At 41.4% G+C, this 24,535-nt stretch overlaps 1 protein-coding gene across 5 annotated transcripts; it reads left to right on the top strand.

Moving 5' to 3' along the window:
* The first annotated feature begins 2,600 nt into the window (after positions 1-2,600).
* cxxc5a (CXXC finger protein 5a) lies at positions 2,601-21,047 on the top strand. Of its 5 annotated transcripts, XM_054626121.1 has the most exons (4): positions 2,601-2,693; positions 2,853-2,910; positions 10,532-11,552; positions 19,645-21,047. In XM_054626121.1, the coding sequence occupies exons 3-4, from the start codon at positions 10,758-10,760 to the stop codon at positions 19,687-19,689; spliced, it is 840 nt and encodes a 279-aa protein (XP_054482096.1). In that variant the 5' UTR covers positions 2,601-2,693; positions 2,853-2,910; positions 10,532-10,757; the 3' UTR covers positions 19,690-21,047. The 5 variants fall into 5 exon arrangements, with proteins under 5 accessions (XP_054482096.1, XP_054482095.1, XP_054482099.1 ...); XM_054626120.1 differs by having other exon boundaries at positions 2,601-2,910; XM_054626124.1 differs by having other exon boundaries at positions 2,601-2,910; positions 19,648-21,047.
* The last annotated feature ends 3,488 nt before the right edge of the window (positions 21,048-24,535 follow it).

The raw sequence follows: 24,535 nt of genomic DNA on the forward strand, positions 1-24,535 counted from the left end.
GGATATCAATGTTCCAAAACTTGTACTGAGTATTTAGTACTTAAATACCCATATTAGTCATTTTATTAGCCACCCTAATTAGGATGGCAATGTCTGTCGGTCGGTCGGCCCACCGGTTTGATCCAAACAAATGACCTCATCAAGAAATGTTATACAGACCTTGATGTCCCCCTAAGGATATATTGTAATAACTTTGGTGATCTACTGACTTTTCTTCTAACGCAATCATCTAGACAAAAACTCAATGTGTCCAATACTTTGGTTTATGACAAAATACCTGCAAAACTAATAGCTTTCCCATCAGCCTCAGCTGTACTTTGTCTTCAGTGCTGAATAGCAAGTATTAGCATGCTAACACGCTAAACTAAGACGGTGGACTTGGTAAACTTTGTACATATATCTCTATACATTTATGTCTTTATCAGCGTTGTCATCGTGAGGATGTGCTGATGTTAGCATTTAGCTCAAAGCACCACTGTGACTCAGTCTTGTTGCATGTCAGTACAAAAGATAAACTATGATATTATATGATATTGTATGATATCATTTGGAGAAAACCTTTTTAAAAGCATGCCTCCTTCAAAAAAAAAGTCTCAGCAGCATTGCCTTGACTTCACATGGAAGTGTGTTTATAGACGGGATTTTCAGCCCATATGTCGCTTATTTCGCTGAGTCTGTTTTGAAAAGTCTTCTAGCCTGAGACTGAAGGGATTAGTCTGCAGAAAAGACAACAACTCTGTGAAAAGGCAGAGGGGGAACAAACACAGAGCCCATGTGGTACTGACAGCAGCTTTTTGAAAAACAAATGGATTATTTCTGCAACACATTTTTATTTTTATAGCAGTGTTATGTTATTTAGTGATAATAACATCACATCCAGGTGAAAAGTATATAAATACCGTAATAGACATTAAACATGTTTCCAGCTGCTGCTCGGTCTGAAAAATGATATATAACTTTCTGGTGAAATGTTGGGTATTTTCTAGTCTTCCAACTAAGATTCCACTGATGATTATATTTTTTGTAAAACCAACAAAGGAAATTCATTGGACTGGTGTTTGTCTACATTGACAGGATTGTGTGTGAGGAATTAATTAAAGTATACATTGTAGATTTTTAAATTTCCAAAGGTGGAACGTGTTAACCACCTTACAATGATATTAATCCACTGCCATCTCTAAGTTTCTTCCTCCTTTCAAAAAATTTTTTGGAATTATTTGACCACATGGGAATAATTTGTTTTTTGTAAATCACTTCCTGGTTGTGATGAAGTAAGTGCAGTTGGACAATTTGACAATAAATGTGTAAGAAAACGGAAAAAGAAAAAGTCTAATATGGTAAGAAAAGACCTGTAACTGTTATCACCTTTTCCTTTGCTGAAGTGGAACAGCTCTGTGGAAGTGTTAAAAGTACACAGCCATGTAGATGTACTAAAGAAATGTTTGGCAGGAATTGATTTGTATTTTAAGCAAACAAGTGCAAACACTTGGGAACAAGCACAACCAACATGTATCCCATTGGCAGATTCAAAATATTTTATTGCCAGTCAAGTCATAATTTGACATGATTTTCACAGTCAGAAAAATGATAGAACAACTTGTTTGGGTGGACATCTTTATTGTTAATGTGTTTGGAACACAACTCCCGTGCGTAATTGCACATTAGGTGGCTTTCTGACTTTAGTATTTACTAAGTGAGTGTCATGTTTATGAGCGCCAGAGCATATTTGTTTGCAGGGAGGTTGGTTGGTTACTGGCAGAGTTTGTAGAGCACCCCCTCCTCTCTCATTCTCTCCCTCTCTCTCTCTCCCTCTCTCTCTCTCTCCCTCTCTTCAGCTGCCGCGATATTTTCCAGCTCTGGAGCCTCCACCGCACAGCTACGATCGATTCGCATTGATTGTCCCTGACGAGCTGCTCCACTTTCTAGCCAATGTCAGCCAGTCTGCGATCGGGAAGGAGAGAAATGAAGGAAAATCTCTGCCGCCCTGGCGGTGTCATTTCCACACACTTGGGTTGGCCGCCTGCCAGCAGACAGGACGGTCGAAAGAGGCGGAGTGGACTCTGGTGGCTGAACGCGAGGAGGCGCGACCGGCGGATGAGGAGGAGGATTTGGGTCCGTCAGCGTGGCGCGGTGGATAAACTCTGTCCTCCAAACACAGCACCCTGCGTTTCTCTTGACATAGATCACTCCTTAAAACGACACATAAAATCATATATTTAGTAATAATAATATAATATTTTAATCCTGTAATTATAAAAAAAAAAAAAAAAACAACATAATCGGTCACCAGGCAGTTTTCTGTCGCTTAAACTCAATCGATCAACAAATCCATCCGTTTATTTGTTATTATTGTTACATTATTATTATTATTATAAGTGCATTATTTGAGTCATCATTCACACATAATACATTCAGTTTTTTTTTTTTTATTATAACCCCCCCCCCCAGCTGTCCTGAGCTCACTCTGAACCTCGCGGCCTCTCTTGTTTGTTGTTGCCTCAGCTGAGAGCCGGAGCGCGTAAAAGTCCACTTCGGTTTTTCCGCCAAGCTCCAAAAATCTATGAAATGTGTTTGCATGTTCCTCTCTGCGAGCGGGGATGTAGAGGTGGGATTGCGAGGACCGAGAAAGCTGGGGGAACCCACGCGTTCAGCCTCAGAGAAAGTACGGGCTCTTTTTTCCAAAATAACTAACGGTGAATATTTTTCTTTTTTTCTTTTCACATTTGTCATTAACAGGCAGCTACTCTGTATGATTTTTGTTCTCGGAGAATAAGCTTTTTTTTTTCTGCCCCCTTTTTCTTTTTCTTTTTTTTAATTTTTTTTTTTTTTTTTGTCACCATTCTGCACGGCAGGCTGAGAGACGGACCGCTCGGACTGTGGGAGCCCTCCCCTCTGCACGGATCTGCTTTGGTAGGTGCAAAATAAAAAAATTGGGCCCCGTGTTTGCAAATATGCAGATACATGGAAGGGAGGAGGGGGGACGAGGGTTGGTGATAGAGGGTGTGTGGGGGGGGGAGATGATCATACTTTTGTTGAAGTCTGCCGAAAGTTGGGCTGTCATCTTCTTATAGGATCAAGTTATAGCGAGGAGGTGAACCGGGGCTCCTCTGTATATATATACATATATATATATATATATATATATATATATATATATGTATATATATATATATATATATATATGTATATATATATCCCCAAAATGCGCGACTGCAGACCGTGCGTGCTGGTACCGCAGATAGGCTGCCGTGCTCATAGATCACCGAGTCCAGACAAAAGCCTGCTATTTTGATCTCTGCTTTTTGACTCCTAAAAGAAGATAAAAGAAAAGGTTTTTTTTTTTTTTTTTCTTTCTTTTTTTTAATAAAATAGCCAAGGATAGATAGGTTTCTGATGATTCAGCACTGTAATGGGATTTAAAAGGGGATATTTAACAAGCTGCTGTCAGCTTTTTCCAACAAAATATCATCATTTCTCTTTATTTAATAAGTCTCCTCCGGATCCGGATCGGCACACTGAACCTCCAGCCCGATGCTTTATTGTGAATCAGCTGTTTAACGATGCGCACTCAAACTTGACGCTTCCAGTTAATGAACGCAATGACCGACGAGCGTTACGGGGTTTTTTTTGATTCATGCTTACGTTTGACAACAGACGGCTCGTCACCCTGCATGGGTGAACTGAAACTTTTATTTAACCCCTAAAAGCATAAATCAGTCAATAGATGCCACAGTTTTCCAGCTCGCGTAAAGACAGGCGGATGATTTTAAATCCCACATGTCATATTTTCTCTTCTTCTTCTCGGGGCATCATTAGAAAGTTCCCCGGTGCACACGCTTTCATCGCGTCTACCTGGAGATACTCAGTCACATCCCCGCTGCAATCCGCCGCCAGCACCGCAGCTCTCAGTGCTCCGTGTGTTTGGGGATCATTTGGAGTCACAGTACAGCACAGTGGTTGGGTTTCTTTTTTTTTTCCCCTCTTAACTTTTTTTTTTTTTTTTTTTTTGGTTGGATGTGAACATAAAGCCTCATTAGGGAGAAGACGCAGCAGGTTATGGACAATGGATGAAGCCTTGAGTTTCTTTTCTCACCAGGCTCTTTTTTTTTTTTTTTTTTTTTTTTTTTTTTTTTTTTGACTTCCTCTATTCGTGCGTCTGCGTGTGTGTGTGTGTGTGTGTGTGTGTGTGAGAACCATGGTGAGTGTGCGTGTGCGCGCGTCAGTCTGCAGGAGGTGGGAGGAATCGAGAATGTGAGGCTCACCGTAAGTACCTACACGGGTCCGCAGACAGCGCGTCTGGACCGGAGGAGGGAGGAGGAGGAGGGGGGGGGGTTCTGCATCGTGCATCGCCTGAACTAATGCATTAAATATTATCGCGTCTCTGGAGGTGTTAAAGTCAGCTGCTCCACAGTTTTTTGGGTTTTTTTTGGCGGGCCAAATGCTTCATAACCCTGCAGGAAATTAGACCATATTCTCTCCCCCCACCACACACACACACACACACACACACACACACACACACCTCTGTTAAAAAGCTTATTTCGTCAGTGAAGGAAACTTATTCAGGAGAAACTTCAAGGAGGTCCAATCAAAACTTGATTTGATTTCAATTAGCAGGGTCATTTGTTTATCTAATTAAGAAAATGTGAATAATTCAGGATTTATTACTGACAGAAAGTTGTATTGAGAGTCACACCTTGAGTTTTATCCTTCCGGTGTGTTCATCACAGCCCCAAACTAAATGAATTCATGTGTTTCATTGAACTTATGTGTGTAAACAATTATGCTACAATGTGGAACAATTTAACGTGTGTTGAATATTTAAGCAGCCGCGATAGAAAAACATCCAAGCTGACTGGTAGATTTATTTATTCTAGATTTCTTGCGCTGAATAAGATTATTGGCCTACAAATCTCAAAACCAATGGGACATCAACACAAACAACCATCAACCACTCAGTTGTCACCATATTGTGGACTGACATGCGTTTTCTTTGCACACGTTTTTTTAAAGAATGTCTTAAAAGAGGAAAGTGTTAAAAGTTTGGCGCTATTACAAGCTGAGAGCTACATGTGAGAGTTAAATGAGCTGTTCCTGCTGATATCATAATGCTGACAACATTCACCCAGCAGCACTGTGGCTGTTAGGAAGCACTCATCTGTATAGCTGTGAGTGTACAGTATTATCTAAAAAAAACTATTCCTTAATTCACAAATTATTTTGAGCCCAAAAGTTTTTGTAAATACTCCACATGAATTGAAGACCTTGTGAAGGCTTGAACCATGTTTTGACACACTGTGCAGGTGTTATGGAAAGCTTTCCATCAGGTGTGTACTGAATGTACTGATCATATTTGTGCCATATGACTTAAAGGAAAAAGTTTTTGGAAATGTGCGTATTTGCTAACTGGCCAGGATTTACAGTCGATGAGAAGATTGGTACCACTTATATGTTTGTGCGCTAAGTACGATGCTACGACTAGCAGCTGGCTAAAGAGACATTTAATGTTTTACCGAGGGTTACTATTTCATGGCCCAGCGTCTCCGCTTGTTGCCTGGCAACTGGTCCTGGCCAAGAAAAAGCTCAGCCCATAAAAACTAAAATTGTTGTTTTTACACTTTGGGTTTTTGTGCAGATAAAACAAAGAGTAGTTATCGTGGTAATTAGTGAGCTTTAGAGCTACTGATGACATTTTGTTAATTCGAACAGAGCCAGGCTAGCTGATTCCCCCTCTCTCCAGTCTGTATGCTAAGCTAAGCTATGCGAAACCGTCTCCTGGCTTTAGCTTCATATTTAGAAAGCAGGCATCGAAAGCAGTATTCTCATCTAACTCTCTGCAAGAAAGAGTACGAATGAATTCCCCGAATGTTGAACATTTCCTTTAATTTTAGCGCCTCAGGTCACGGAAATTGAGCTGCAAGTTTCCTGCAAACCTTTAGGTATAAACAAACTTAAACACAGGTCGGGGAAAACCATTTTCAGGGAGCATGGTCAAGTAAAAAGTAAGCAGACAGCAAATGCAATCCCAAAGAGGATCAATAAAGTATTCTGTAGAGGAGGACATCTGGATAAAACCAACAAATTTCACACTCACATGACACTCTTTTCAATTATTGATTTCACGAGACTGTTTGCAAAATGCACTGATAGAACAGTTACATTATATGTGAACCCAGACTAAATTATAAGCAATTAGCTGATTACATTTTTTTTTAACTTAACACGCAAATTAATACCCAACTATCATGAATGAACCTGTGTGATGTTTTGTTAACCACATTCAAACAAATGATCAGCTTCTGCAGGTCAGCTGCTGTTGATATAGTGTCCGCAAAGTTACAAATTTACCGAGCTGACATCAATCAGCTGATTCAACAAAAGACGCTGGAATTATCGTCAAGATTTTCACTAAGTGTTTTTACTGTGTTTTACCGTTTGGAGCGTTGTGTTGTACCTCCTCAGGCCAGTCAATATTTTGTTGGCTCCACTAAATGACTTATTGGCCATTAAACATGAAGAATTGTCTAGCACTTAGATTCACTTTCCATAAAGTGTAAAAAAAAAAACAGAAAGAGTTTTGCTAATGAAGACAAAGCCTTAAAAAAACCAGTTTCCAACGTTTAATTGACCCAAACAAGAGGCCACAAATCATCTTAATGGATGCTTTGATTGCAGGTTCAGATCATGGTTCTCAGGCCACACCAACGCTCTATACACCATCCAGCTGAGCTCATTGGTCGATCCGAGAACAGCTGCTGGATTGTTTTGATCATTCGGACCATTTTATATCCAGACGTTTATCTCCGTCTGACCGGTCCTGTGCAGCACGTTGAAGAAAGATTTCTGGGAAATACCAGGTTTAGTTAATATTTACACCTATTTTTATGCCGAGGCAGCTTGAGATGCATGACATGTGGCTCCCCTAACATGTGACTCCTAATAACAGTGCTCTTCACGGAAACCTGAGATGTAAGACTTTAATATGAACCACAGCATTAAGTCTATAACATCACAGGAAATTGAGTAAACATGCTTGAAGGACAAAACAACAGCAATTATGTGGTTTCAGCAAAATGGCATTGACACTGGGTACCAGAGTCAGTTGTGGTTTAGGAGAAGGTTCATATAAGGACATACATCTCCGCTGTAAATGATGTGGTGAAGGGATCTGATGTGATCTGATATGCCGTGATCAGGGCTGATGTTGATGTGAGTCTGACTGAAGGCAGATGTACACAAACAGCTGGGTGAGTGTGAGGCTAAAGTAGGTGACCATGCCTTCATTTATTACACAGTGTGGTAGACCAAAGCAACAAATGTCTGGTGCTGCAAACACAACCTGTAAACATGTAGAATACAAATCTGCAATTTGCAATTTTTGTCAGGTAACAAAATGTTATTGTGAAGAAATAGACAAAAGTATTAATGAAATTATTTCAATTTGTAGGTTTTGTTTTACAAATCATATAGCTGTCGGCCATTAAATACTTTAACTCTGTGTGTTTTTATCACATTCATCTGCTGTTTTTCCATAAACAAAGCACAGGTTTTTATCACTGAACTGTAAAACAGTGCACTGAGAAGTGCTCTAAGCATTTTAGTGCCTGTTTCACAGATTTTCTTTAGCTAAAATACAAACTTGTGCACACCTAACAATCCCAGTCATATATCAAACAATTAATATCTATCTGATTAAAAACAAAAATAGTGTGTGTGTCACTGTATTATCATCAAACAGCAGGTGTTGCAGGGATTGACGCAAAGCAAGTCAGCTGTATAAAAAGTATTTAGTACAGTCAAGATCATCAACACTTTGGGAGAACAGCAGTTTGAATACATCATTTTCATTTGCCTTTTTATTTTTTTAAACCAGTGGTGTTGTCAGTAGGTCAGCTGGTCAGATAGTAGTTCCCAGACTCAACTATAATGTTACAGCTGATCGGGATATTTTTGAAACTGTTGTCATGGGATGCGATTGCCAACTTTGTCGATTTGTAAAAGTCTTGAGAGCTCATTTAGTCTAACTATTGATATTGCGCCAGGTCATTAATTATGTGGAAAACTTAAGTCTTTTATTTCATCTACTGTATTTAGAGCGTTGATGAAGCTGTTGGATCAGAGCTGGGTTTTCTCTCAGGACATTATTAATCAAGAAACAGTGTTGTTGTACCCAGATTTAGATATAAGGAAATGCACAGCTGTTAGAGAGCTCATTTGAGTCGATGTTGCATTCAAATCTTCATGAAAAATCACCTTTAACAACATTAAAGTATTCATAACTGACCACTTAATACATCATTTCAGGTCCAATATTCAATAATACCACAAAAACCTCATGTATCACTCGATCATCACGATTTGCTGGGCTGTTCTGCATTCAACCGCAACCGAGCAGAGACGCAGATAGTTTGAGATGCCTTCGGGAAACCGGACCCTGGTCAGTGCTGTAGTGGGAGAAACTGAAACTCTGGGGCTGAGGGGCTGCGGAGCTGGCTCTGGTTCGCTGGCGCCACATCCCCCTGAGCTGGTGAGAATGTGGGGGCTGTGCTCTTGCCTTTGAAGCTTTACCTCCCACTAATTCTGGCCTTCCAATTTCCACACACTGCACAGACCCCCCCCCCCCCCCCCCCCCTCCATCCTCTTCCCCTCCCTTTCCCTTTGTTTCCCTTATAAGGACAGGCCCGGCCATTTCCTCAGCTTGTCTGTGGGAGGTAGTACGCTTGTTTGTGAACACGGACAGGTCAGGAGAATAGCAGCATAGTTTTTCTTTTCATAGATGAGCAGTCACAGGAATCTTAGCGCTTAAAGCCGGGGTGGACGGATGCATCTCTGTCCAGTGGGGGCTCTCTCGACATTTGCCTGGTGAAACCTCTTCATAAGCCCCACCGCTCCTTCTGAGCCCATATTTTAGCAACTGATATCGCTCTACAGGTATAAGTAATAGGATTAAAAAAACACATTTCTAGACAATAATGGGAATCCTACAACGTACACATTTTATGAAAAAAAAAATCAACTTCCTTTGGTCTGAGCCCGGGCTTTTGGCTGTATTTTCAGCAGTTCCCAGATTGTTGTTTGAGAATCTAATAAGGGACGCACATATATCACATATACACTCAGATCAATGAGCATGTAATTGTTAGTCAATAAATGAAACATTTTTAAATGATTAAACTGCAGTCAGCGCACTACAATTTAAATTTGGCTTCAAATAGGGCTTATATGTTTAAAAGGGTCATTATTACTAATAAAAACTTGAATTTCACGACTGACTAACTTCACTTAAAGATGTATAATAACCTGAGAGAAATCACAGTTGTGTTGACACCTTACACAGACCAGCAGATGCAAAAGATCGATTGGTCAAAGAGTTCACCAAGGTACTATTTCCAAGCAGGTAATAAGATAACAGTAACAGATAAAGACAGATACTTTTCTGAAGGAGAGCTTCCACATCTGTATTTACAGCAGAAACTGTGTGTTTGTTTATGGAAATATTGCACAAAAAACAACAAAAATAACAAACTTGTGTATTTGTTTTGTATTCTCAATGGAAATACTCTGTTAGGACTTGTCACATTTTACATCTGAATATTTTAGTGTAAAATGTGACAAGTCCTAACAGAGTATTTCCATTGAGAATACAAAACAAATACACGAGTTTGTTATTTTTGAAGTGTACCAAAACAGTTTTTACCCTCAATACAACACAATTAATTTGATTGTATTTGATTGAAAAAGCAAGTTTAGGCTCCCGACTTCGTAATTTACATCTTTGCCTACCAATTAGAGAAGCTCCAGGGAAGCAGGTGTTGATTTGTAGATTGATGTGTGAGGAATTAGAGGGAGATTGAGAGTTTTTAGAATTTCTGTGCTTGAAATTGAATTGAATCTAAATATATCTTAGTCAAGATTTTCAGGGCTACAAATTTAAGCCTTTAATGGCCATGTTCTGTGTTTAATTTTGTAAAACTAATGTCATTATCTCTTATTGTATCAAAGCTCTGAAAACCAGGTTGAATGGCAAACTTAGAAAATGTATTTTCATTTCAACATTGAGCTCAATTAGTTGCGTAAATTGTAACAATATAACTTTACTGTTTTGTTTCAGTCTCACTGCTCCCATGAAGCTGTTTTCATAGAAAAAGCTCTAAAAACCCACTGAACACTACCTGCTCAGCATCAAACAGCAGACAAACACATTTAGAGAGTAGCTGGTGAACACAGTGGAGCATTTAGCAGCTAAATAGCCAGATATTTCCCTCAGGAGTTGGTAGAGACCAAAAACGGAGCTAAAACTAAGCGATTACGAGACTTGCCTTCACAGGCGGCCAGAAACACCAAATGAATGCTGATGTTGCTGTTTGACTGCTGAATGTGTAAATACCTGTTTGATTACAAGTTCACCAAACTGACTTTTCAGGATTTGCCTAAGATGACAGAAATGGAAAATGTATCTCTTGGGTGTCTCAGCGTTTTAGAGATGTGATCATTGATGAGTAATTTCCCTCTCTTCTCTCCCTGTGTAAAGTTTCCAGACGGCCCATGGAACGACGTGGATGAGGGCTGAGCTGTAGAGCGGGCAGACGGCTCCGGGGGCCTGCCTGTTATTGGCTGGCTGATTGGTCCAGTCAGGTGAGGCACCACTCTCGCCGGGGGCCCAGAACGGACCGAGACAAGGTCTTTGCTCCCCCTCCTCGCTCGCCCCTGCCCCCTTTCCACCCTCACCCCCAACCCAGGCACATACGCTCTGGACCATGTCTAGCGGGCTGTCGGCGGGGAGCCGGACAGAGGACCAGGAGCGCAGTAGCTGCAAACAGGACTCTCCTGTCATAGAGCGCCGGAACCGCAGCGGCATCATCAGCGAGCCCCTCAGTAAGAGCCTTAAGAAGTCCCGTACCCTGTCCCAGTATACAGCGGTCTCCTCCGCCACCAGCAATGGACGCAAGGACAATAATGAGACCAAGAGCCACTCGGCCAAGCCTCAGCCACCCCCGCTGCCTCAGCCCACTGTCTCCGCACTGACAGCAGCCAAGTTGGACCGGACCCTAGAGCAGGTTCTGGAGGGACAGAATGGCCTGCTGCACTTTGCTCAGGCAGCAGCATTGTTAAAGCGGGCCGGTATGGAGCACATGCTCCTGCCCGGGGGCATGGGAGTGGGAGTTGGCGGCGGAGACGCAGGCTCGGGGGGTAGCGACTTGGAGGGTACGTCTGTCACGGACGCCGTAGGTGGTCCCGTTGACTTCCCATATGGAGTAGGGGGTGGTTTCCCCTTCAACCCGGGGCTTTTCATCATGACGCCGGCTGGAGTGTTTCTGGCGGACAGCGCGCTACACATGGCCGGCCTGGCCGAGTACCCGGCGCAGAGCGAGCTGGCCTCCGCTATCAACTCCGGTAAAAAGAAGCGAAAACGTTGCGGCATGTGCCCACCTTGCCGACGGCGGATTAACTGCGAGCAATGCAGCAGCTGCCGGAATCGCAAAACGGGCCACCAGATCTGCAAGTTTCGCAAATGTGAGGAACTGAAGAAGAAACCCTCTGCTGCTCTGGAGGTAAGTGTGTGCTGGTGGTGATGTGCTATTGCATGGTGGGCTGCTCTTTAGGGTTCCCCAAAAGTTCAATGCAGTTACAGAAAATGAACAACATTTGGGTGCAGCAACCTGAACTGAGAAAGCAGAGGAATAAGTAGATCTTCATGAGATGTAAAAAGTAAATCCTCAACGAAGATCTGGAAAATTCTAGAGGGGATCTGCAAACATCACAAAGTAATTTCAGCTTCACGTCTGAAAGTATAAATAGGATCTTCTGTGTTATAGTGTGTTGGTCCCCTTTAAGGGAAATAGTACAGGGGGCTTTTTGGTGGGGGAGATGACTCCACAAGCAGGAAAATGACAGGTGGTGAGGAGTGTGGTGGGTATGTGCAGGGTAAGCATGCACCACGGGGCGTCTTTAATCCGTCCACCATAACCACACAATCGCCCTGCACACATCTCTCAAAATAGGAAGGCTAATTCACTATCTCAAACCAAAGTTTACACAATGCTGTTCCTTACATTGGAGCATTTTCTGTCCGGTCACATGAACATCCTCGTTGTGCATATGTTGCAAATCGTAAAGAAAAAGAAAAAAAAATACGTCTGTGTGGAAACAGAGTGGCAGTAATTATGAATTTGTGTACAGTATGTGTTTGTGTGTGAGTGGACATGCGTGGGTATGTTTGTGTACGTGTGTGCATGTAACGAGGTCCATCTGGCCACAGAGCTGTCATCTGGAGCACCAGGTGTCAGTGTGGCACATGCCCCCCCCCCCCCCCCTCCTTCCCTCTTTTTTATGCTGCCGCTGTCCTTCTCTCCGGTGACACTCCTGCTCATCTAAATGGTCCTCCAAAACTTCCTGTCTGCTGCCTCCATCACACTCGGTGGCCTGACTGACCCCGGCTGTGATGACAGAACGACCAATCACGAAATCAATTTCAGCAGATGTTCCATCTCAAAGGAAATAAACTTTGGTGATCAATGGATAATAGTGTCACTTTGGCATTACGTAATAAATTGATAACATAGTGTGAACGTGAACCAGCGGAGAGGCCTCTGGTCTAATTGACACAGACTGGATCCGTGCTTCAAACTGAGACCGGCTTTACTTCCTTCTCTTCCTGATGTTGATTGATGGTGACAGCTTTGGCCTCCTGTTTGTGGGATGAAATGTTGGTTGTTCAATCGCCATGTGCCGACTTTTGGCCATCCACGGTGAAATGCTACTTAAAGGAGATGGTTTATGGTTAATGGAGGATTTTGAGGGACACAAACTGAGAACCAAGAACAGAGTGGTGTCATTTTGGATGTAGGATTAGCCTGGTTTGGCTCTTTTAGCTCAGTTAAAAGATGTTCATGGAGCCTGAAGTTCGACTTGACAATATCACATTTTTATCTCAAATTCTACTCCGTTTGTCTTCTCCACTTAGAGCTTAGGGCTAACCTCAATAAGGTAAAGACACCTACACATATTCAGGTGTTTGTGCACACATAGGCTTAGATATTTTAAAAGACCATTTCAATATTTTTGCATGTTTTGGCTTATTAACAACAGATCTCAGATAAGTAGCCTACATTGATGATTTACGGAACCTTTTTTCAAAAAACGAACCATAGTATTTGTGTTTGCAAAGAGTTTAAATTTGCTTGTGGAAACTGTCCTTCCAAGAAAAACATTCTTTCAGAAAATGTCCAAAAACAACATAAATAAGTGACAAGGTCTCTAGTGGCCGTAGGGATTCTGACTCTTGTCCATCAGAAGCAAAAGCAGGCTGGTGTAGGGTGGAGGCCTTAAGTGGTTGGGTTAACAAAACCCATGTCTGAGGTGCAGTTGGAGAGAGTTCTAGATGGAGGGGGCAGCAATAGAAGGCCCTTAGATTTGTATGACAGTTAATAAGTCAAAACATTCAAGTGGCATGATCCATTTGATTGTGTGGAGTTGAAGCATTCATGCGCTGGCCATTAAGGGCAATTATGACTGTAAAAAAGCTGAATTTCACAATCTGAGAATCAAACTGATGTATCTGAACACCAGCATGTTGATTTTTTACTTTTCTATTGTTAAGATGCAAATTAATGAGGCTTCATTTGTCTCCGTTGATGATTCACCACATGTGTCAGCTCGCTATGTAGGTGGTACGACTCAACGGCTGCAACAGAGAAGAATTTAATTCTAATTTATGATTTGCAATTGATGTTGTCGTGGCAGATAGCCCAATACCAGTCATTCACACCAGTGATGCCAAACCCAAGGGGGCCTGAATATTCATGAATGTTGATGTTGATATAGGTCATCATACTGCTTGAAACGTCAGTCCACTGATGTTGCCAGTAGCCACCTCGTATAACAGAATGTATCATAAACCTGCCAAGCCTCCAAGTATAATAGCAGTCTGATCATTGGCTTTAGTAATCGTATGTACTGTAAGTACCTTGCACACATTTTGTACTCCTGACATTTGAAAGTATGTACTACTAAACACTTTGTTTACTGCGTCTGCCAAGCAATTTCCCTTTTTTTCAGATCAGAACCAAGAAGGCCAATCTCTGCAACGGGAAAATATTGGACTAGTGAATGTTGTTAAAGGATAACGTGTGGCTTATTAAAAGTTTATGCTTGTTATGCAGGCAACATAACTCTATTACATCATTCCTGATGGTGTGTGCACAAAATCTGTGGGTCTCATTAATTCTCATTAATTGCCTGAATAAGAAGCGCATTGGTGAACATGGACAAAAATGCGGTGCCTTTTATTGAGAAAGCTGTGCAGTGACACAAACATACAAACATAGACATTGCCATGGAAAAAGGCAAGAAACATTTGCGCCAAAGTAAGAATCATAAACTCAATCACCTGACAACCAACAGCATGAAATCAAATCTTTTTTTTAGTTTAGTTTATCACAGTAATATTCCGCTGATGGTCTTGGTCATGTTCCTTGTACATTTTAGACATCTTTCTAATATGATTTGACGTTGTAAACTTTGTACTTTTAGAATGATAAAGTGACTTAACCTGTGTGCATTGCAAAACAACTGACAAAATGTAAAAAAATCCTGGATAGTTACTAGCTTTTAACACAAACTGAGACTCTCATTCAATCAGTAAACCATCACAGAGTTCTGCAACCGGCTCCCTCTTTGCCCCAAACTTGATTTTCCACAGTATTAACTTTGCTCTGACAGCAGTACAACATTTTCAATTTTTCCTGCTTTTTATTTGTCCTCATGCACTCATACATTTCCCATTAGCAGTCTTGAAGTTGTCTCTAATGGCTTTGTTATTAAGTCAACAGCTCTTGTTCAGCGGGTGATTAGATCAGAGATTACGGCCTGGGCGGCACTGTCAGCGAGCGTGATGTCGTCAGTACGAGCTAAATGTCAGACGAGATTCATGGAGGATGTGCTGCGTCAGGAGAGCGCAGAGCGTCAGGCAGTAAATAACAAATGTCAGTAATGATCAGATGACGTGATATTGTCAATTATATATATTCTAACGTGTTTAAACAAGGCGGCTGTAAGAGAAGTTCTAGCTTCCCCTTTATGTATATTCAGGGCGGTTTGCAGCACCTGCGCCAGAAGAGAAGATGGTCCTGGCGTTCAGAGTGAACTGCAGTGAGCCTCAGCTGTAGCTCAAACAGCCCCTGAGTGTCACGTTCCCCTCCAATCAAAGACAGAGCGGCACATCCCCGTCTGCTGCGGCTGTTATACCCACCGTGCAATCTCTAAAGAGGCATGACGTCTTATTTAACATGTGTCTTGCGGTCAGTTTGTCAGACTGCTTTTTTGTGAGCGCGCACATGAGTAAAGAAGACTTTGGCTCTGTTTTTACTGCATATGCACGGAGGGTAATGTTTTGTGTCTTTGCACGAGGCCCGCGAGCGTATCCGTATCCGGTACACAAGTGCAGTCCAGCAGCAGCAGCAGCAGTGTGCTTATTTTGAGGGTGTTGACGGTTTCCACTGAAAGCTCATGGCAGCTCAAAGAGGAGCGTAAAATTGGCAAGTGAGGGGGAGTTAGCATGCTGAGGCCTTTGCCACCTCATAGCTCACTGGCTGAAGATGTCTGGATTTATTCTGGGAATGCTACGGTTGAGAGAAATAAGTGGGAAGGCAGTTCCTCTTCCGCTCTGTGTATGAATACCCTCCAGAGGTGTCAGTCTCAGCGATGCTGTTCGACACAGAGAGTAAGAATGAGCGTCGGGGTTAGGAAGTTGTAATGTATCTTGTTTTTTACTTATGTCGATGCGCGTTGAGGATGTACTGTAACGGTGGGTGTGTTATATTTGAGAATAGATAAGACAGGAGAGGCTGAGGATTTGTCATTGTCTACTAAAAGAGTTATATATTTAGAAAGGAAATTCACTGGTCGTGTCAAAGACTTATCCTTCTTTGTCATCAGACGCAGCTAACACCAAAATATACTATTGTTTTTCCCATTGGGGGCCACTTCGTCAGTGTCAGACGTTGATATGGGAGAAGCGTATTCCCTCCTGGTCTTTCCTGCCTCCCAGACACCGTACACAAGAAAGTCAGGACAGAAGAGGCTCATGCAAACTGACAGGCACGCAGACTGACACCGAGACACATGGATGTGTGGGCAGACGGAGGGACAAGTTGGAGTGGACAGGGGAGGCTAAGGAAGACGGGAAGAGAGGGAAGGAAAATGAGGTAGCCGAGGTGTTATACTGTAGACTGACTCTGGACTACAGTGCATTAAAGCTGCAGTTGGTTACTTTAATTAAAATTACTTATCCTGAGAGTAGTACATAAAACAGATAATCTCAAAGTGAAAAAAATCCGGTTCCTCTGCCTCCTTTTAGCGCTCCAAATGACACTTTCAAGCCTGGAGAAAAACAACCAATCTGAGCCGAGGAGTCTCTGCTGTCAATCACTGCTCATGAACTCTGATCAAACTGTCAAACTAGGCTGCCCTTATCAAATATGAATCACAATACTGTAATTCTTGTAATTTGTAGGGTTAAACGATGTATAGATGTCTATCAAACTGTTATATTCATTTGTGTTACATACAACAGTTGTTTTGACAGTATTTTAGTCAAATAAAATCATGCTGTTGAAACAACAATTACATGCAACGTTAACATCCCAAAAATATTTGAATTTTCAATCAATTTAGCCAGTTTTAACAGAGCTGCCTCTATGTATTTTGACTTGTGATTACAGGGCATGCGTATTGAGGGTTAGCATGAAAGATCTCCATCATTAGCTTCACTATTCATTCATAACAAAAATGAATCGGCTACTATTTTGAAAATCAATTCTTTCAGGGTTTTTTTTTCTTTGTCATACATGCCAGTAAGCTGAATAGAGCAAGTTAGAGAAATCACTGCGGCAATATTTTTAACTTGTAAAAAATATATGTATTGATATATATATATATGTACAAAATAATTATCAGGGAAATAAATCGGACATTAATTGACAAGAAACTAGATTAATTTGTTGAACTGATTGATCGAGTTGTTTGTTAATACACCTTCTTACAAGATGTATTGATCCGGTAAAAGAAATCCTATCAAAGTATTTACATATCAATCCTGATTGACTTCAGGAAGGGAGAGCAGGGATTAGGAAAATAATGCTTCAACTCTTCAGTCAGACAAATAGTGTTTATGACAGCTGGAGGTCATCGGTGTTTAGAGTCAGATGCTCTAAAGGTTTACTTTTTCTGCTCCTTGTGATCGGCAGGCAGTGATACATCCCACAAGTTCGACTGCATGTGGGGCTGCTTTGCATTAGCCATAGGCAGTTAGTATACTGAAATATTAAGGATGCCTCTTTCTTCTGCTTTTGTTGTATGTTACACACAAATAGTTTGTGCTATGCTAAGACAAATGTGCCCGCCTTATTTGAAAAAAACCCCACATCCATCGATTTTAGTGATGGCCACTTCACACCCACAGATTCCATCCGTTTAAACCTGTGCAATCAGAGTCGGTGAAGAGAGGCTTTTTCTATTCCTGAACTGCTGCCATTTTTCTATTGATTGCTCATGTTTGATAATGACAAAAAAAAAGTCCGAAGCGAGCAGACGTGTTGTTTTTCTTCCCACGCGTTATGTCATGGTCAGTCCGGCCTTTACCAGGTTTTTGACATCTGTGGCAGCGGCAGATGTTGCTGCCCTCTGACAGTCTTCTTAACAGCTGAGCGCCGCTCTAGAAAGGTCATCACAGAGATGGACGGCGGGGCCAGAGATACTTAACACGCAGACCGTAAAATAATGTTGCCAATATGTTGGCTGTTAACCTCCAGGTTTAAGGTTCCTATGAATATTCATTTAAATATACACGCTACATATTTGAGAAAATGAACTGGCATATGTGGGCTATGAGCAGGACCTGCTATTCAGTGTCTCTGCTGTCAGATTATTCCTGATTGAGTTAATTTAACAAATAAAGCACAGTGTGGGCTATATTTGGTTGAGATCACCAGAGTAATTACCTTTGTTTGAAGTCTTTTTACCCGAGCGAAAATGTTTCATTTTTGTGACCCAGCTGGAGTTAACTTTCAAAATGAAAGTGAATGAAACCTGTGGAGCACGAACCCCGCTGTCACTCCATTTTTCATGTCCAGATATGAACAATGGCATTCAAAAAGAACACTGTACTGAGAAAAATAATTAAGGCTGGTATTGTTTTTAGTTTCAAACTAACTTTTCTGAACAAACGGTAGCCTATGAAGAAATAAAGGCACTGCAGCTATGCAACAAGACGCACACAATGTTAAAGCTAAACATTGTAAATTGGAACGTTTTAATGTCCTCAGAGAATGGTGTATGACACCAACATGCCATACATCCTCTGTTTACCTTTTCCATTAGATAAGTGTGATTGTTTGCACGGCTGTGTGTATCTCACAGTGTGTATGATTCCATAGTAATGTAGAGTGCTGATGAAAGAGGAATCCGAATCCTTCACGTCTGAGAATTTTGGTTCAACAGTCTCACTGTTTGGTGCGATTTCGGGGGTGTATTGTGAGTGTCGGTTAACGTGCCACTGTGTGTGGAGGTGTGTGACTGTACTTGAATACATATTGGTTCGGTGTGAGAGAGAGAGAGAGAGAGAGAGAGAGTGTGTGTGGGTGCATAAATGTTTGCCGAGCTCCTACTGCCTCGCTCCAGGCGGAGCTGGCTAACGGAAGAATCCGTGCTGCAGAAATCGAGTTGCACTTAGCAGGACGCCAGCCCGCCGCTGCAGCTCCAGGGGCCCGCGAGCGTCTCTCTGTATCTCCTGACTGGCAGGCCGCTGCCGAGCCCCGCGGCTGCATGCATGCGTGCCACTCCTGCTAGGTGCAATCAGAGGCACAGATAACCAAAGTGAGAGGAGAGAAAGAGTGAGGGACGGAGAGAGCGGCATCATCGATGATGGTGTGGTGTTGGGGGGGGGAGAAGCAACGCGTGTGGTGGCTAAATAATAAATGTGGCATATCGGGTTTTGTGTGAAGCCAGGACTGAAGCCCGTTCCTGTGGCGGTGCTGAGAGGGGGGGGGGCAGCTGTTGGGGCCAGACGATGCAGGATGCAGAGATTTCACACACGACTCATCCACGGAGAAAGAGAAGAATAGAAGGCAATCGATTCGTTGTTGCACATTAATCATTTAGGTCATTTGTAAACTAGAAATAGTGAACATTCACTGGTTCCACCTTCTTAAATCTGAGGATTTGGTGCTTCTGTTTGGTATTTCATATTGAATATCTTTGAACTGTTGATTGGACAAAACAAGTGATTTGAAGACCTTGAGCTCTGATGATCTTTTTTTCTTTTTTTTTTTTTTTTTTTTTAACATGTCCGACAAAAAGCTAAAAAAGATAAACAACGACCGATATATTAATCGATGATGACAATAATCATTAGTCGCCCTTGACGACAGATAATGCAGGAACTGGAGAGCAACATCATGAATGCCTCTCTGTCAAAGTGTGAAGACACTAAGATTCTCAGTAAAGTAGTAGATTCAGGATTATATTTGCAAACACAAATGTGCAGCTTTCCATTAACAACTCCAACCTCCTCTTCTCTCTCCCTCCCCTCCCCTCCACTCCCCCTCCCTCCCTCCCCCTCCCCTCCATATCTTCTGTTTCTCCAAGAAGGTGATGCTTCCTACAGGAGCGGCGTTCCGGTGGTTCCAGTAGGACTCCTTCCTCCACTCCCTACCCAAAGCTCTGCCATCAAGTGCAATGCCAACTCCTGGAGGATTGTCTCCGGAACAGACACTGGCTAATAAACAAACAAGCAACAAATAAAATTATAGACAAAAAAGATAACAAAACAAAAAAACTAAGCAGAAAAAAAAAAAAAAAAAAAAGAATCAATCGGGTAATGGATGCACCTACTTATTCCTTGAACCAAAAATGAAGCGTAAAGAAAAGCATCTATGGCAACTTTCATTCCCTTTTCTATGTTTCCATTTTGGTACCTTTTGTCCTTTTTCCAGCAGGTTTTTTTTTCTTTTTTCTGTCGCTTAAACATGGAACTGTTCATTGCCAGAAACAGAAATGACGGACTGAGTGTGGACAATCAACTAATTTCTGTGTTTGGTGTTAATGTTGTTCATGTGTGGAAAGATACAGTACTTGTGTAGAGAATGTAAATTTACAGCTATATTTCAAAACTAGTGGCTAATGGCAAACATTATTGTAATTCTTCACCAATATTTTACTTAAAAAACATGTTGATTTTATGATTCTTTTTCGTTGAAGAGTCTAGTTTTCAGACAGATCGGTGGTTGTCTTTGAAAGACAAAGAAAATGTTTCAAATTGTGACGCTGTTGATTTTGGATTTTAAACTAAACTGAAAAAAGTCATGTTATCGGGGGGGGGATCTCCAGAGGCTCCTCACTGGGCTAAAGAATCTTTTTTCGCCAGAGCCGTCACTACTGTAGTCTTCTCAATCAGCCCTCCTCTGCATATCCAAACTTTTCCTTTAGTGATACTGGCAGCCTTCTGTTACTGTGGCCCTACTGAGCATGTGCCAATACTGCTCAGGGCACTAGCACTAAGAGACAGCACTTGCTCTGAGTCTACCCTACTGAACGCACTGAGACAAGATTCATTTTTTTTTTTTGGTTTTGTTTGTTATATTTCTCATGATTTTCTTATGTTGCTGGGTAGCTACAGCTTTTGAAAAATAACCAATCTTTGTATTTGTTTAGAAAATTGGACTGGTTTTGTGAATAAAAAGGAATGCATGTATTCGTGTCAAAATTTACAATTTTGATGTTTGTCTACTTGTCTATTTGCATGTTTTTATTTAAAAAAAGCTGGTTTGACAAAAAGATTAACATTTTCCATCAATTGAAAAAGGTGTTCCCATTTCTTTAATAATTGGATTGTGTTGGGAAATTCTTGCAGATTCTGACGTGAGCAGAACTCATTAAAAGTAAATCAGGTGTCGGTTTGGATCACTAAGATGTCCTTGGTTTGACTGAGATATTTCTCTCACGGCCTTTGTTATATCTTCCTATAGTGGGATGACTGATGAAGCCTTGCTGTGCTAAAATGTAACCAAAAATATTTAAAAGATGTTTGAATAAGAACAATTTTGATTGTAGTGTTTCTTCAAAATGCATGAAATCTCCTTAAAATCCTGCCAAAATGACTTTTTATCCAGATTATTTTTACTCTTCTCTAAGATCTTTGTGACATTCAACGTACTCCATAACATTTAGAGTCAGAAAATCATTAATAGTCATGGATTACTGATGGGAAGTTTTGTCCTCAAAGCTATTAAGGTTAAAGAGAAGAATCCTTGATAAAGTGTCTAGCTGTGTTTAGGGCTGGATGTGTTTTGCATACATGGAGTGGAGTTTTGGATAAAGACATAGATAAGTGAGAGCAGTGCTGATTTAAAACCCTAACAAAAAAAAAAAAAAAAAAAAAATCTCACATGGGTCTCAGTGTAATTACTGATTCTAATGCCTCAGGTCTGTGACACCAGAGTGAATTTCCATTTCCTGCTAAGTGATGATTCTCAGTGATTTTTTTTTTTCTTTCACAGCTCCACAGTCACTCTTTCATATCCAGGTGGGGAAGTAGATGCAGATTTTTCTGCCGCAGCCGTAGCGCTGAGTGTTTTTAATTAGTGGATATCCGCGGTGGAAGGCCCAGTATGGTGGGCTTGTGTACGAGCTCGTGATCAGCTTGGCGAGCGGAGGGTTGGCGAGTGTAGCTATATTCCCAGCCTCCCCCCCGGTGACAGTGCTGGGCTAGTGCCATCGCCATGGCGATGGGGGGGAGTGTGTGCGTAAGTGTGTGTGGGGTGGGGTTGGTGTCGTGTAGGGGGGGGGGGGGGGGGTGATGGCTGAGGCCTTTCATTATTAATGTGCACCGCGGCGTCCTTACCTCCTCTGAGCCCGCACAGCTCACTGCCTGACCTGCCATCCGAGAGAGAGGGGAGTGGGGAGGGGAGGGGGGGGGGGAGGACGGAGGAGGCAGAGATAAAGAAAGAGAAGTGAGCCAGAGAGAAAGAAAGAGACAGCACAACTAGTGTGCAGTGTGGACGCACACGACTGGAAAGTAGAAAAGCGTTCGTGTACTTTTATTTCACACTTTACAACCGAGAGGGAGGAAAAAAGAAGAGATTAAGATTTTCTTTTTTTTTTTCGGGGTGGGGGGTGTGGGGGTGGGGGTGTGGTTGCAGGTGACTGTGGCTTCCTGCCTGCTGAGGTGTAGCAGCCTAGGGGCTAGGGGGAGGAGGGAGGGAGGGAGGGGGAGGTCAGGGGGTGGTCGTGGTTGTCTTCGTGCAGAGGGGTGCACGGCTTGGTGAGCAGGCCTGTCACACTGGGAAAATCCTGGAATCTTATCGCCGCCTCACAGACTCTGAGCCGCACTGATCTACTCACCCTCATTGCCAGCAGACATGCCCTTCCCCCATCCAAATGCCCCTGCACAGGCTGGCCCCTTCTCGGCTCGGCTCGCCACCTTCCCTCGAAACGGGGAGAGAGATAGCAGGAACTGATGCAGTCCAATTCTTGAGGAGGGAAGAATGTTGCTTGTAAAAATGCAGCTAACAGAAAGAGCAAAAACAAAGCTTTTGCGAGTGAGTACACAGGCCGGAGTGCTGAGGAGTCAGCCGTGACCCTTTTTTACTGCGTGACCATGAAGCCACAGAGAGGAACACAATGTGCTATGTGTGAATATGAGAGAGAGAGTTTCTTAAAGTTGTTTTTAAGCAGATTCTTACAAAACAACTGTTACAGGGGTTTAGATCTTTCACACATTTTCATCTCAGTGTCTTGCAGACTGCATGGGAAAAGACTAGACAGAATGATGTCCCAATAAAGTGAATATAATGTGATCCACTTGGATTTCGATAATTTTATTATGTTATTAGTCAATGGATTGTAGCTTTACAGGGATATCACATTTCCTTCTGTGTAATGAGGACAAAGGGGGGGAAAAGTTTGTCTCATTAAGGTTCACATCATTTCTCTTTGTGTCTCCAGATGTTCTGCAAGGAAGTTACAGCAGCAAAAACAAAGGTCATACATGATGTAACTGTGGTAAAATATGTATGTGTATTATAGTCTGTCATTTTTATTTTATTTTGGACTAGTTAAAAGTGTTTAAAACATTTCTCATTCATCCAGAAATGTACTTTAAAGTTATCTGATTGCTCAAAGATTTACTCCTGTTCATTCTCGTCCAGAAAATATAGTAGCAGCCTAATGGTTGCCATGCCAACGGTTGTAGCAACAAAAAACGGTCATATTCAGTCCTATTTTTCTTTTTTTTATGAATTCAGTCACATAAATTTGATATAATTTAGCATTAACTGCTCTTTTATTAAATAACCTACAGTAAGTCATTATCTATGATGCTATAAATGATGCAGATTGAGATATTATTTGGTATTAAAAAGATGCTACATGGATTATTGATAATGCATGTCTTAGTAATATTTATCATAAATGTTGAGGTAGTTTTCATTCTGAAAAGGTCATGACAAATCAGCTAATTTGAAGAGAAACTGCAGTTTGCCAGAATACTGAAACACTGAACCATGAAATCAATGCAGCCAATACTCCTGTTGAGTATTGATTTTTTTTAAATTGGTGCATTTTCTATTCAATTGATTTTATAACTCAGCATAAAGAACATGTGAGAACTCTTGATGACACTGATGAATTTTTCACAATGTTGCCTAACCTTCTAGAAACAACTACAGCTATAGTGATAATAATGTGACACAGACGGAAGCTGGGTCACTCAAAGTATTAACAGTGTGTTATGAGAAAGAGGTAATTTTTTGATCTGCCACAATTAAGACAGATGTTGGTCATGTAATAAACTTGTCATATGCTGCAGAATGTAAACAAACAACAGGTTTCTTTGTGTCATGTGGCCTATCAATATATTTATAACAACAAAGTAGAATTAATTGAAGCTGTACAATACAAATGTGGTTTGTATTGCTGTCATTCATAAATTTGTCAAAGTAGGAAAGAAGATAAAAGTTAACCAGGAAGGAAAAGCACAGTTAATGCTCAATACATTGTTTGATGATTATTGTGTACCTTTGATTAAGTTGAATTACTGATCATTTATTTTGTTAACACACTCTTGTTGGTTCGACCTACTACAAATTCATATTTTTTGTCAAATTTCTTCAGAACAATTCCAGTTTTTAGGTCAGGGCATTACGTACACGTTATTTTGGTTTATTTTGGGTAAATGTTGTGTTTGGTTTCACTTACTTAACCCTAACTACCCTGAGTGAGGTAATATATTACACACAGTTTTGTACATATATGATTTCATAAGAATAGTTATAACATTTCCCAGTGCGATCAGGCTTTCTTATTGAGGTAAATATGTTCAATAACAATCTCACTTTGGGTATGAATGAATAAAATGTTTACCCTCTCATCCACCAGCACTGCAGCCCACCCACACACCTCACACACACGTATATTTGGTTGAGACAAAATGACTTTCAGCTCTTAGTATATTACAACAAATGTGTTAATTTCACCCGTT

This window comes from Anoplopoma fimbria, chromosome 24, assembly GCF_027596085.1.
Source record: "Anoplopoma fimbria isolate UVic2021 breed Golden Eagle Sablefish chromosome 24, Afim_UVic_2022, whole genome shotgun sequence".
NCBI classification, from domain to species: Eukaryota; Metazoa; Chordata; class Actinopteri; order Perciformes; family Anoplopomatidae; genus Anoplopoma; species Anoplopoma fimbria.

Excerpts from the sequence above, each read along its gene's own strand:
- cxxc5a (XM_054626120.1), top strand. The coding sequence starts at position 10,758 with ATGTCTAGCGGGCTGTCGGCGGGGAGCCGGACAGAGGACCAGGAGCGC. Across the intron at positions 11,553-19,644 it reads AACCCTCTGCTGCTCTGGAG|AAGGTGATGCTTCCTACAGG; the intron begins GTAAGTGTGTGC and ends TGTTTCTCCAAG.